This window comes from Psittacula echo (assembly GCF_963264785.1).
Source record: "Psittacula echo genome assembly, chromosome: 2".
Taxonomy (NCBI): domain Eukaryota; kingdom Metazoa; phylum Chordata; class Aves; order Psittaciformes; family Psittacidae; genus Psittacula; species Psittacula echo.
The window spans coordinates 97,035,829-97,051,125 of NC_137737.1; the positions used below are offsets into that span (position 1 = coordinate 97,035,829).

Genomic DNA, 15,297 nt, shown 5'->3' on the forward strand with positions numbered 1-15,297 from the left:
TTTGGCTAGTTTGGGTCAGGTGTCCTGTCCCTGCTTCCTCCCGGCTTCCCCTCCTCCCTGGCAGAGCATGAGACTCACAAAGTCCTTGGTCAGGGTAAACATTCTGACCAGCAACTGAAAACATTGGCTTTATCAGTATTATTCCCAGGCCGAAAGTCAAAATCACAGCGCTGCACCAGCTACTAAGAAGGAGAAAAAATGACTGCTACTCTTGAACCCAGGACACTTAGCAAAGAATCTATGTGGCTGTACAAAGTTACACTACTGGGAAAAAAAACCCAAGCAGTGTAACTGTTATGCCTATCCCCTCAATTGTCTCTCCCTAATTACTACCTTACACACATCAAAAGCTTTTCTTTACCTTCAATGTGCAATAAAACCATTTGTGTATCACTAATGTGCCCTGCTAATCACTTCCTACTCTGCACTGGCAGGTCAGCTCCCCTTCAACACACTACCTTTTTCCAGTGACCATCAGTTTGTTCCTCTCAGGCAAGACAGTAGCTTTTTTTCTACGCCACCCTTTTGTGGGTATTTATTACTACATGCCTTTATTTCTGGATGCCTTCCTCAAGACTCTGAAGAATGGTACACCTCACTGCTCCACACTCACTGATGCTGTTGGTGTTAACTGGAGTGCTGCCCTGAAGATGCAATTTTAAATATAATTTTAACATAAGACAACTACGGACCAAAAACTCTACCTTTCTGCAACCAAGAAATCCCTCTTGGTAGATCACAGCAAATGCATATTGCCTCCATGAGCAGTTGTGCAACTTCTGGTTAGAGAAAGAAGGGAACAACCTAGCTACCAAGACTGCCTCTATTTGAACCAAAGAGCCTGCATGGAAAAGCTATTACTATGACGCTCACCTCTAGACTCTTGTGAACCCTGTACTATTCCACATTATTCTTCACTAGCTGCCCTTATGGGCATAAACTAGATAGTTTGCTATCTCTACAGCCCCTGCTAGGTACGGGCCATGCACACTGAGAGAGGTACACACTGTTTCCTGGAGGCTGCACACTCCTCCAGGGCAACTGTAGGTGTAATACTGACTCCTCTGTACTCTGGCTACAACGCAAAGTAAGTCAATTAACTGCTCTTTGCGGAAAGAGCTGGAGAACAGAAAGCTGCTCCTGGCTACTACAGAACAGGGCTGCTGCAAATTGGCTGATTCCAAGGCAAAAATACTGCTGAATCAGCTGGCATTTAGGTAATGTAATGAATTATACAAATATGTAATAATAAAAGAGTAAACAACATGCTGTGACTGAAAAAAAAAAAATTAGATCATCTCATTCAGAAGTTACTGCTTCAGGCAAAGAATATACTTTTCAGTTGGTGAATATTGCAGTTCATATCCTTATTATATCCTTAACCCTCACCAGGAAAGAGTCAAATGATTATTTCCCACCATTAGACCTTGCAGCCCCAAGTCTTTCTCTATCCCAGTTTTATTCTTGTCCCATGGTCAGACACCATTTCTGCACTTTCACCTTCCATCTGAGGTACTTACTCACAAGCTTCTCCCACCCAACCCTTTATTTATTTGAGTCAGGAAGAGTTTCCTCTTGTGCACAAGTAAGTGAAAGTAAGAGGATGAGACAGCAGGAACACAGAAAAATCACCTCCCTGTTTCCATTCTCAGATTCAGGACCAATCAAATTAGCAACCCCAGGAATGAGTTCTGCTAATTTCTAAGCACAAGAGCATGCCTTGGCGTTGGGCAAATCTTTAGCAATCTTCAGCTAATAAAAGTGTGACGTCTGCTGAGTGTTAGACTGATAGTGTGTATTCAACAACCTTTCTGTTAAGGAAAGTAAGACTTTTGAAAATAATTTCAAAAAAATGTGAGGGGAATCACAAGGCCTCATCTGGAATATTGTGTCCAGTTCTGGGCCCCTCAGTTCAAGAAGGACAGGGAATTGCTTGAAAGAGTCCAGCGCAGAGCCACAGAGATGATCAAGGGAGTGGAACATCTCCCTTATGAGGAGAGGCTGAGGGAGCTGGGTCTCTTTAGCTTGGAGAAGAGGAGACTGAGGGGTGACCTCATCAATGTTTACAAATCTGTAAAGGGTGAGTGTCAGGATGATGGAGCTAGGCTTTTCTCAGTGATGTCCAGTGATAGGACAAGGGGTAATGGGTATAAACTGGAGCATAAGAGGTTCCATGTGAACATCAGGAGAAACTTCTTTACTGTGAGAGTGACAGAGCACTGGAACAGGTTGCTCAGGGGGATTGTGGAGTCTCCTACGTTGGAGATATTCAAGGCCCGGCTGGACAAGTTCCTGTGTGAGGTACTCTAGGTTACCCTGCTCTTGCAGGGGGGTTGGACTAGATGATCTTTTGAGGTCCCTTCCAACCCTCGAGATTCTGTGATTCTGTGAATTCAACCAGTATCTACTGAGCACCTGCAAACCACTTGGGTTTTTTCAGAATCATACCTTTTGGCCAAAAGAACAGCAAAATGTACAGCCCAGACAAAGATGACTCCACAGAAACACCTCAAATGTTCCAACACACGTCAATGTGTTCTTTGAAAAGAAATTATCACTAAGCTATCAATCACTAACCCTTAAACTAAGCATTTCTTACTAAAAGAAATAGCTATCACTTGAACTACACATTATTTCCTGACTGCATTCTCAGAAAAAAAATACATGGATTTATTTTCCTCCTCCCACAACCCCAAACTACTTCAGGCAAAAACCTGGCATGGAAAATCTCATCCAAAAGGCTACCCACTTACAGTAAAGTTATGGTAGAAGTCGTGAACGAATGACAGCGGCAAAATGCAAAACAGTTTCAACAATATGTTATACACACCCTTCGGACCATAACTTCTAGGAAATCTAAATCATGTTTACCTATTTTCTTCCACTTCCTTCCTTCACAAGGTGCTAAAAAACGTAGATGGTTGTCCTACACCATCTAGATTTACATATACGCTTGATTTTACACATTGTGAATAAAGCTAATCAAATTAATACCACATAATGCTTTTGAGAATCATGTGCAGAACTGAACAGAACAACAGACACTCACTGTCACTGATTTTTTTGTGGTGGTTAAGTATAATCTTTTCTGAACAAATATGTCTTGTATGGTCATTTCAAAACTTCCATCACTATGTTGACATTATGATTGTGTGTTTCTGAATCACTTTCTTCCTGCTTTTTATGTGTGTCACCTGTTTTAGTAAATCCCTTACCACTTTCCTCAACAAACCAATTTTTGTTTCCACAGGCTACATCTATACCAATAAACACGGACTGAAAATGTTTCAAGTCTGAAATCTTGTTATCTGTGCCATTAAAATGTTAGAACTGACCCTGGCCATGATAAACAGCTCTCTCACAGAGAAAGTTCCTGAGAATAGCTAAGGACTTAGAACAGAGGTTATTCCTCATTAGCAATGTGAACACAGCCACCCTGTCTTGCATAATATGAGGATTAAATAATATGGACATTGGCCATTTCATGCCAGACAACTGTCCTGGGCACGTTTATTTTACCAGTACAGGCACTGCCACAGTCTATGCAAGAATTTAACTTGGAAACTGTCCCAGGTTCAGCTATAGCAGTAATTTTTCTCCTTAGTAGCTGGTGCAGTGCTGTGGTTTTGACTTTAGCCTGAGAACATTGATAACACCAATGTTTTGAGTTGTTGCTAAGTAATGTTTACTTCGATCAAGGACTTCTCAGTCTCATGCTCTGCAGTGAGGACAGGCACAAGAAGCCTGGGGGGAAGAGAGACAGGGCACCTGACCCAAATAGGTATTCCATACCACAGCACATCATGCCTATATATAAACTGAAGGGAGTTAACCGGAAGGGGCAGATCGCTGTTCAGGTCAGGCTGGGTGTCATTTGGGGGGTGGTGAGCAATTGTATTGTGCATCACTTGTGTTTATTGGTTATTATTTTCCTTTATCCCTTCTAGTTTTATATTCTCTTCCCTTGTTATTTCCCTTACCATTATTATTATTGGTGGTAGCAGCAGTGGTTTGTGTTATGCCTTAGTTACTGGACTGTTCTTATCTCAACCAGTGGGAGTTACATTCTTTCAATTCTCCTCCCCATCCCTCCAGGAACTGGGGGGAAGAAGTGGGGGAGTGAGTGAGCGGCTGTGTGGTTCTGAGTTACCAGCTGGGCTTAAACCACGACAGAAGCATATTCAGTTTCACTGTCAAGTGTGAGCTACTGTCAACAAGGAGCATATACACAGGCTACTATTTTGATACAATTCTATTTCTATTTACTTAAATAATTAAATCTCCCTATTTCTCCCAATTCAGTTTAAAAATATATTGAGAAAAAGATAGGTATTCACAGTAAGCTACCAGAATAGTTGGCAGCAAACCATTGTGACTTAAAAATAAAGCAAGACTATTGGGCTGCTTTCCATACAATAACTTTTTAACACAAAATAGTAATGTTTCTCACTCTGTAGACTGACCAGTTACTATAAACATAAAGGCCTTTGTATACACTAAATTACCAGATAATACAGGTTTCATTTTTAGCTAAATTTGAATTAAAGCATTTCATAATCAACTTCTCATTGAAATCTCTCTATGTAATCTTCCAGCATGACTGCTTCTATACTGTAAAAATAACTGTATCAGTAAAAAGTGAACACTAACCTTCTCAATATTTATTTGGTGTTTTCTTAACCTTTCCAAATCTGTTGGAATTGCCACTTTAATGAATTTCTGAATGGCAGGTTCAATTCGACGGAGTTTAACTTTTTCGGCATCTTCAGACATCCTAAAAGCAGCTCTCAAGTCAACACTTGCTCAGTATACTTTCACCAAGGTAGAAAACCCTAAAAAAATACATTAATTACAGGATTACAAAAATGTAGTAATTTAGCATATTTTTTTAAAAGAAAGCCAAATAAGGTAAAACAGTCTTTGCAGTATTAACTACTTAAAATCTGGACACTGTATTTGCATTTACATGTATTATTTCCATTCACTTGCAGGCTTTGGGGATCATTTTCATAGATGAAACTTTACATTAACAAAAAAAGCTAATTAAGGCAGACACAAATATGCTTTGCAGCATAATGATAGATGGAAGCCTTTGGACAAAACTCCAAATTAATTATTTTTCTCACATCTATCTATGGTGTGAAAGCACAGAGGGAAAGTGTTCAGGTTTTTCTGAGACATGCGATTCCTGCAGGCAGGAAAGAATTTGAAGGCAGATATCAGCTGATTGGCACTAGGTTTTTGCCTAACCCCTCAAAGTTCAGTCACAGCCCTCACTCGTAGGCTGGAAGGAGGATATGCACAAATCTCACTTACCTTCAAAGGATCCAAGGGGTAAGCATCTTCCATCAGGCCAGTGAGAATGCTGAAAGCACTTCTGGCAAAGTGAAGCTTTGTTTCTAGAGGAGAACAGGAAAACAATTCCAGATTACTCACCTTTCCCCACACAACTGCAAATAAAACAATGTTGTATTTTTCTGAAGAACAGAATGCTAAGAGAAGAGTCTTCTCCTTTATCAATCCCACACAACAAAAAGACTGAAAATTGTGGAAAACTGAGTATTTACTGAGAGTAGACCAAGTTAGGGGAAGTCAATCTTTAGGGTTTCACTGACACACCTTTTACTTTTTCAAAGCATCACACAGAAACTATTTCATCAACTGACTTTCCAGTCACTGCTAAATCATCCCTGCTTCAAAATATAATGACATACTATCAAGCAGTCTTACAAATCCCATTCTAACCTAAAGCATTTAATATTAATAGTTATTTTTTCAGACCTTCAAGCAAACATGCAGTGGGTAGCCTCACATTTTTCACTATGTAAAAAGAACTTTAATCCCTTTGTGTTGATTTGCTCTTTCCACCATTCTAAAGACAGTAGCTTACATGCAAGATGATAAAAAATACATTGGTTCTTCTATTACACCTTGGTCACTACAGTCCCCAACACTTTTGAAACAGCTACTTGTGCCGCACAACTGAACCCCATTCTCAGCCTAGAACAGATTCTTTTTGCTATGAGCAAAAGATAAAAAGAATCATACTCCAAACTGCAGTACCTCCTCTTGGAACACACATTTCATATCCTGACAGCTTATACACTAATCCACCAGTTTAGGAGCTAGAATTAATTAAAAAATGGTTCCTTAAAGGTATTGAGTAGCCATGTCTTGCTCTTCTTTAACACTGAATCATCTTGAACAAGCAATGATATAAATTCTTCAAACTTACCGCACATGAACTCACAGAAACCCACAGCTCATTCTGTTTTTGAACAAATACAGCAGAGACTAAGCTAAGTCATAAGTTTGTCACGAATCTTTAACGACACCTAGAGATTGGTAAGTCAAAAGTGACAGTTCAGATGACATATAAACTGGACCACTGTGGAAGCAGAGTTAATATGACAACAGCCATGTCTTGAGTAGGTGATCTGAGTAAGCAAGTTTTAAATTCAAAGATTTGGCTGCATGCAGGGCTCTGGACAGTCATTTTCTTCTACTTAAAAATTCCCAGACTACCTGTAAAGGTAGTAAACTACCTTTCATGACAATGTTTACAAACCTATTTAAGGCACTGCTGCCTAAAACTCACTGCACAGTAAGTGTGAGAAACTAAGAAAGCAGTACAAAATCTTATATTCTCATCAGGTCTCCTGCTTCATGTTCCCTCAAACAGTACAGTAGCTTTTGTAGCAAAAATTCTTAGCCATAAATTACCAGTAAGAAAATACGCAAGGTCTTACTTTTTTTAAGTTCATATAACATGTAAATAAAATTAACATCACAAGTTTTTGTGACCATATGTTCATTTCAGACACAATTTCAAGGAAATCTAAGGTTTCTTGAATACTTTATTTGGTTCGTGTTTTCCAAAGCATAACTTCAATTCTAGAGCTATAATGCCTGGTTTTTGAGTAATCACAGAATAACATGACTGTTTAAGTTGAGAGGGATTTTCACAGGCCATCCAGTACAAGCTGAATTAGATGTGGTTGCACAGGCCCTTGTCCGATCAAGTTCTAAGACATCCATGGATGCATGCTCCACACACTCACTAGACCCTTCCTTCTTTGTTTGACTATTCTCCAGGTTAAGAACAAACCCAAATCAAAACCAAAAATACCTTCCTTGTAGCTAAACCACCATGCGTCCACTGCCTCTCATCCCATTGTCAGGCACCCCCCAAGAGAAGCCTGGCTCTATACCTTCCCCCCCACAGCAGTAAGATGCCGCCTTCCATCACCTTAAAGCTGAACAAATCCACCTCTGTTTCTCCTTGAATATCATGTATTCCAGCCCTCTAACTGCCTTGCCAATCTCATAGGTGCCAAATGGAAGGGAAAGTCACTTTGTCAACCTACATTTGTCAGCCACATTTACTAATACAGCCCATAATGCAGCTGTCCTTCTCTGCAACAACACAGTCAGGCTCATGTTCAACATGTGGTCCACTACAACACACAGGTCCTTTTCTGCAAAGCTGCTCTCCATCAAGTCTTCCCACAGCCTGTCCCAGTCATCAGGCAATTCCATCCCAGCTGCAGCAGTTTCTTGTTGCCTTTGCTGGAACTTATGAAGTTCCTATCAGCCCATTTCTTCATGCTGTCAAGATGCCTCTGAGTAGCAGCCCTGTCCAGACTATTAAATATTCTCCTCCAGTGAGTAAAAAAAAACTGGATGTCCTGCGTTCAGCTGTCACAGTTATTTTTCTCCTTCCTAGTAGCTGGTGCAGTGCTGTGTTTTGGCTTTAGTCTGAGAACAATGCTGATAACACACCGATGTTTTAGTTGTTGCTCAGTAGCACTTACCCTGATCAAGGACTTTTCAGTCTCATGCTCTGCCAGTGAGGAGTGGCACATGAAGATGGGAGGAAGCAGACAGGACACCTGACCCAAACTAGTCAAAGGGATATTCCATACCACAGCACGTCATACTCAGTATATAAACTGGGGGGTGTCACTCGGAAGGCCCAGTTTGGTGCTCAGATCGGGCTGGATATCGGTCGGCAGAGGGTGAGCAACTGCATTGTGCATCACTTTTGTTTGTTGTTTTCTTTCCCCTTCCCTTTTTAGTTTCATATTCTCTTCCCTTGTTATCTCCCTTATCATTATTATTATTGGTGATAGCAGTAGCAGTTTTGTGTTATACCTTAGTTACTGGACTGTTCTTATCTCAGCCCACAGAGTTACATTCTTTCATCCCTCCGGGAGCAGCAGGAGGAAAAATGTGGGGAGTGAGCTAGCAGCTGCGCGATTCTGAGTTACCAGCTGGGCTTAAATCACAACAGTTCTTTTCGGTGCCCCAATGTGGGGCATGAAGGGTCGAGATAACAACGGATCTGACCAGAATGTGTCTAATCGTATTTATGATAAGCATTCATTGTTTCAGATTAACAATCACTCATCACAATGTTGATTTATTTGCTCTCAGAGTTGTTGCACTTGATCTTGGAGTTTCAGCATGTTGTGCCTTACTTACAGCCAGTATTTGCTGGTTTAGTGTTTATCAGTTTTGGGGCCTCAGCTAAGGTTATTGTTTCACTGCACTTTAGGATAATGGCTTGTGATACAATAGAATTATTGATCATGAAACTGATCTGGTATGCATTCTCAGCGTGGCCATCACCTCTATACTTTGGGAGGCATGTAATGGAATTAATAATTACACCTCTTTTTTCCCCCCCACAGGGGGCCAACCTACGAAGGAGATATTCTCCCACACTTTCCACTCCCCCACCAGGCTATTTACAATGGCATTTGAGAATTTTAAAGGTTCTGGATGGCCTCTGAGTACCCTTGAAACCTGTCTGCTGCTTGTGCTGGGGATCAGCTTGTTGCTGCGTATGTTTTACCTATGGCCACGCCACCCTGAGAACACCCGATCTTGTCCGATCTCGGAAGCTAAGCAGGGTCAGGCTCAGGCCTTGTCTAAGGTTAAACAACTATCTAAGAATACCACCAAGAGATCTTTCCCAAGACTGGACAGCCATGAGTGGCAGGGTGTGTGGTATCATATGGGCAAGCATTTAAGCCAGTTGGCTCCTCCTGTGCATTGGAACTTCACTGCTGAACAAGTGCAAAATCCAGAAAAATTAGTAGAACACTTAAACGAGGTGTGCTGTCATCCTGGCAATACCAGAGAGGAACAAATCACTGCAACGTGCTGGGGCTTGGCCTACGCCTACAGAGGCCTGCTCTGTAAGGAGCAGGAAAGAGATGTCTCTGGATCTGATGGCAAAGCAACAGACAACACAGCTGCTCCATCCCCAGCAACCACTTCAACCCCACTGAAAGACACTGCAGCCACTGCAACCCCACTGAAAGACACTGCAGCCACTGCAACCCCAATAGAAGGCACTGCAGCTGAACCAAAGGACCAATCCATGCTAGCATCAGTTGCCTCTATAATCAGGAGGAGATGCAAACAAAAAGCAACTCATGTGGTGACGGAAGATGCAGACTTAACGCCATTACTAGAGGGGGCAACACCTGAACGAGAGGGAGACGAGGGAGACGAGGGAGACGAGGGAGACGAGGGAGACGAGGGAGACGAGGGAGACGAGGGAGACGAGGGAGACGAGGGAGACGAGGGAGACGAGGGAGACGAGGGAGACGAGGGAGACGAGGGAGACGAGGGAGACGAGACTTCTCAATCCCTGTCATTGACTGAGTTGCGGAATATGCGAAAAGATTTCACCCGTCTTCCAGGAGAGCACATCATCACCTGGTTGCTTCGATGCTGGGACAATGGGGCCGGCATTTACAAACTAGAAGGTCTGGAAGCCAAAATGCTGGGATCACTTGCTAGGGAAGGGGGAATTGACAGAGCAATTGCAAAAGAGAAACGCGTCCTCAGCCTTTGGAGGCGGCTTTTGGCAGCTGTGAAGGAAAGGTATCCCTATGAGGACGATGTTTTACATCACCCAGGCAAGTGGGCCACCATAAAGAAAGGCCTCCAGTACCTGAGGGAATTAGCCATTCTAGAGGTGATCTATCATAGGCCAGATGCCAGGAACGCATCCATAGATCCAGATGAAGTCAAATGTACACGATCCATGTGGCGGAAATTTACACGGAGTGCACCACCATCATATGCCATCTCATTGGCACTGGTCTACTGGAGGGATGGAGACGCACCAACAGTGGATGAAGTGTGTTGTCAATTAGGTAACTAAAAAAGTTAGATGAAACCATTTGTAGTTAACTGTCTTTGATTATATTCAGTGTGCAAGATATTTTGGAAAAACAAAGAAATTGCAGTATCTGGTCTTTTTAAATGCTTATGGTACAGGCCTGTTAGAGGTTGTCTTCTAAGTAAAATACTATCAACTTAATATTCAAAATTCATGCATCAAAATTCAATTATATTTCAGTGACAGAAGTAACACTCATCCAGAAGGGATCAAGATGCAGATGCAGAATAATTTCCTGTCAACTGCATTATTAAGAAAAGAAGACCTATCCAAAGCATTCTTTAGCAGCATTACCAAAGTATTAGGTAGTTATAAAAATTATCTATCTCTCCCTTCCTAATTATTTATGCTTTATGGAGACTGGCCCCAAACTGAAAATGTAATTATGAAGTAAAATTAGCATATAAGGATGCCATTAACCTGACATTTGCACTTCATATGAAAATAATCTATGATTCTTACTACCCTTATCCAGTTTGTTCACCCCGTGTCCTTGAAATTATTTAAATGTATTTTCCATAAAGGATTAGTCCACATGCTCTCGTTAGTAAGCAACAGAGCAAAATAACATGAGGAGTACCACTATTTGGACCTTTGCTTTAACAAATAAATGGGTATGTAAAGCAAACAAAATTCTTCAAAAATAGACCATTTCCTCTTTCAGTGTTTGAGGTCCAACCAGCCTGTACTATCTTATTCCATTGTTTAAAATGTCAAATAATTCTAAGGGTTAAACGAATCTTAGGGCATCCAATTCCAAATGGTGAACTGTGAACTTAATTCAGACACTAACACAAAGTCTCCACTTACTACATAGTGGTGCAAAGAAAGCACATAGTCACGTAGTTGCAGTCTATCAAAACTTAAATTGTAGCTTGTTATAAATTTCAGTAAATGCTGTTAATGCACATTAAATGTAATACTCATGAACTTCTGTTAAACTGCTGAGTGTCCTCCATTCAAATAAGTTGGGACAAATGCAGAATAAACCTGAAGAGTTGTGATGCCCAGGGAAACACAATGCAATACATATTTTTGATTTCAATTCACTTATGACACTTCAGACAAGCACTAACACTAGAAAAAGTATTTCCAACATAGATGCCTTGTTTTTAAGGGTTGTAAGGCAAGAAAGCTTTTTCCTTTTCTCCTTGTAAATAAAATAAATCAGAATACGGGTGCTAGATTTTAAGCTTAGAATAGGTTTCTCACTAACATATTGTGAAACACTTCTTAGAGTAGTACTGGCCTGAAAATTGCAGCGACTGAATATTTACTATTGCTCACTTGGCTGAGGTCTGTAGTTAGTGAGGAACATGCTCCTGTGGCAGGCTACAGCCAAACTGTGCTTTGGGTCTGAATTACATCTTTCTCCTTTGGCTGTAAAAGGAACCAAAGGAAAACAGTTTTGTTAGGCTGAAATAAGGTGCTGTCACTAGCTCTAGCGTGTTTGCAAAGTGACATGAAACTACTCAGTAGGATAAAAAGCTGCACATGGGGGCTCAGAACCAGAATTAGTAGCTGTAGGTAGCAGGCTGTGGCACCTAGCAGATCTGCGCGCTGGGGATCACCCAGCAAGACAAAGTTGATCCAGCCAAGGCAGGAGCACACAACTGCTCTTTGAGAAACCAGAGCATACAACAGGCATTTTATGTTGGTATTACATGTTTAAACCAGCTGCAGGAGGGCAGAAAATACCTAATGACTGACACATCGACATTGTCTGAACAAACCTGAACCAGTGGAACGAGTATGCAGCAGACTGACACCTGCAATAAGCGGCTGCAACACAGTTCAACCTGCCATCAGAGCCCTAATAGCAATTCTTCTATATTACTGAATTATGCCTCTGGTCTCACTCCAGCAACCAGAAGGTTATGGAGGCCTACCCTTCCACTGTCTCTCCCCTGAAAAGCAAAGTGTGTGTGCACAGAGTAGATACATACGAATAAAAAAGGTTTTAAGTCTTATATCAAGGTTTCAAGTGGACTGTACTAGTTTCTAGTTTCTTTTTCCTGACTTACACTTTTAAAAGCTTGGGGAATGCCGGGAAAACAACCCTTCACACTGTGCTTTTACTAAGAAGAAAGAATAACCCAAGCCGGTGTGTCAGGTTATGGTTCGTGTCAGCCCTTCGGCGGCATCTCAGCCTGGGCCTCCCCATGATCAGACCGAAGCCCTCAGCCGCTCTCGGGGGCACCCACACGGCCGGGACAGCCTCAGCCACCGCGTCGCGCTCACCGGGCCCGGGCATCCGGACGCCGGGCGGAAGAGAAGCCGTCCTCACCGAGCAGGGCCGGGGAGCGGAGCGACCCCACCACCACCACCGCGCCAGCCAGCCCTCGGCCGAGGGACGCGGGCCTGTCAGCGCCATCAGGACCCGGCCGCGGCCCGCAAGGCTGAGGTGAGCTGGCGGAGGCCCCACCGCGGCCCTTCATGAGGGGCCGGAACCCGGGCAAGGAACCGGCGCTCCGCTCCCCGCCACGGGCCGCGCTGCGGTTCCTACCGGCCGGCCACGTCCACAGTAACCAAGCCCAGGGTACGTCGGTCGCCCGCCAGGCCCCGGGGCCACTCTCGCCTCCCCGGCGCGAGAAGCGAAAGCAGCTGGGCTGCAGCCGGTGACAGCCCGGCAGCCACCAAGCTCCGCTGCCTGCCCTGCCAGTTGCTCCCTCCCTGCGTTCCCTGCTCGTCTCGCCCCCGCCTGCCGTGTGCTCCCGTCCCCTGCGGCCGCCAGCGGCCCCTCACCGTGCGGCGGCAGCAGCCGAGACGAGGACCGCAGGACGCTGTGCGGTGGCCGGCGAACAGGGCTCCCCGTCAGCGGGAAGCGACCCAGCCCCCGCCCGCCACACACAAGCGCCGCGCACCCGGCAGTTTGCCTCATGTTTATTTCCCTCCGCGACTCTTGGTGAGGGGCGGGAAGGGGAGGAGGGAAAGGAAGAGAAGAGGCTGACTTGGGCGGGGAGGGGGTATCTGATGTCTGCGATAAGGGCTCTTCGGGAGTGAAAAGTTAGATTTCTTCTTCTGAAGGACGGCCAAATGTTCCCACCATCATTTAAAGAACTTATCTTAAGGTCCCTGCTACCAACATTTTGCTTGCCTTGACACATAATGTAAGCAATACCAAATTGTCAGGTGAGGCCCTGGGGATAAAAGGCATCGATGTGTAAGGGGCAAACACTGACCAGCCCGTGGCAGTGAGGCTTCTTTCTCCCCTCACAAACCTTCACTGTTTCTAACAGCAAGGTCCTGCACCTGAGCTCTGGGGCCCCCAACATAAGAAGGACATGGACCTACCCGAGCAAGTCCAGAGAAGGCCATGAAGATGATCAGAGGGCTGGAGCACCTCTCCTATGAAGACAGGCTGAGAGCATTGGGCTTGTTCCGCCTGGAGGAGAGAAGGCTCTGGGGTGACCTTACAACAGCCTTCCAATACCTAGAGGGGGCCTACAGGAAATCTATAAAGGGACCTTTTACAAAGACATGTAGCAATGGGACACGGGGGAATGTATTTAAGCTGAAAGAGGGAAGAATTTAGATTCTTGGAATACAGAATGGCAGAACAGTTAGTGAAGCATGGAATCAGACTCTACAACTCAGAGTTATAAAGCAGGTATGTTTATTACGGCTCCGCATGCAAGGGGGATCATGCCTCCTAACTTGCACACCGAGGGGTTAAACAAGCAGATATTTATTACATTTATTACACACAAACATGCATATTCATTAGGTTCCCGAGAGAACAGCAGGGATATTACAATTAGTTTAGGTGCTCATTATCATAAGTCTCCTCCCTTTTGGCTCTTGCGCACTGCCCTCCGATGGTCGTGGGCAGGGGTCTTCAAGATGAAGTAAGCAGTCTTCCTCAGGGTGCACTTTTCACCTTTGGCACAGTTGGGTGCCCCAGTAATCACAAATTAGCTGAAACCAACCGTATCTGCAAGTTTCTGATAGCTGGCAAAGATTTAGAACAGTGTGACCTTTGTACAAAATTTATTGCAAGCAGAACAGGATGGGCAGACGAGGAGTATCCTAAGCTAGCAGATGTTCGGGAGTCACTGTCTCCAAACTAACTATTAGAAGGATGGTAAGAAATAGTTCACTCATTAGAAGGATGGAAAGGAATAATTCACTCTTGTTAATAAGACTACTAAATTCTGTTATCACACCACAGGCTTACAACACAAACATTGTTCTCTATCTTAGACCTAAGGTAAGTTAAAAGTATTTTAACCCTATGTTTTCCAGGAACTTGCTTTCCTTATATCAGTTAGGGCTGGGAGAAACCTCTGGTGATCAGCTAGTCCAACCCCCCTGCACTATCTGCATAGTTCATAGTAAGTGATTCACCTGACAGTTCTGAAGAGAAGGAATTGTGTCAGAAGTTTGTTTTTTGGATGGTGTTATTCTTGGCCTAGAAGTGACCTAGACAAAAATACTGAATCATTACTTTGCTGTTGTAAATAAAGATAAGGACAGATCACTTAAATAGACTCTTTTGAATTGCTTTGTAAGATCTCTCTTGTAAAAGTACTCCTCTGAAGACAGTCAAAGTGGAGGTTGTACGTTCAAGATAAAGCCTCAAAGCCACACCTGGAGTCTGAGGGAGGATGACTGCCATGAGGCAGGGCTAAAGAGGACCTGGACATTATGCTACATTTTCAGCTGCACATGAGCTTTCAGAACAAAGCTTTTGCTAGGCATATGCTGGAGCAAAACCAGAGGAACATCAAATACAACTGGAATGGGCGCTACTTTTGTTTATAGAACTAATAAAACCATTATCAAAATAATGCATTCAATGTTTGGGCACTTACACTTCAACAGGATGTTAAATATTGGGAAGAGTCCAGAAGAAAGTTATGAAAGGTGTGGAAAACGAGTGTTAATGTGAGATATTTTAAAAGCACAATCCAATGCAGGTGGAGAGGTATGTTTGCCATAAGTGTACTAGTACTTGTCTGGGTTAGAGGTACTTGAGGAGCAGAGGCAGTGTTGGCTTTCAGAAAATTACAAAAGAAGCAAAAGAGGCTCTTTAGAAAAGACAGGCCTGGCAGGTGGGGAGGGGGAGTTGCTATTTATGTTAGGGATAGGCTGGAGAG

At 43.4% G+C, this 15,297-nt stretch overlaps 1 protein-coding gene across 1 annotated transcript in view; it reads right to left on the reverse strand.

Moving 5' to 3' along the window:
- STX17 (syntaxin 17) overlaps positions 1-12,997 on the reverse strand; it is a 34,046-nt gene extending 21,049 nt beyond the window's left edge. The window contains exons 1-3 of the mRNA XM_080610879.1: positions 12,944-12,997; positions 5,317-5,399; positions 4,651-4,832 (exon numbers count right to left, since the gene is read on the reverse strand). Of these exons, the coding sequence (XP_080467005.1) occupies positions 4,651-4,773 (123 nt within the window). The 5' untranslated portion in view covers positions 4,774-4,832; positions 5,317-5,399; positions 12,944-12,997. The remainder of the gene's footprint in view (positions 1-4,650; positions 4,833-5,316; positions 5,400-12,943) is intronic.
- Between the last annotated feature and the right edge of the window lie 2,300 nt (positions 12,998-15,297).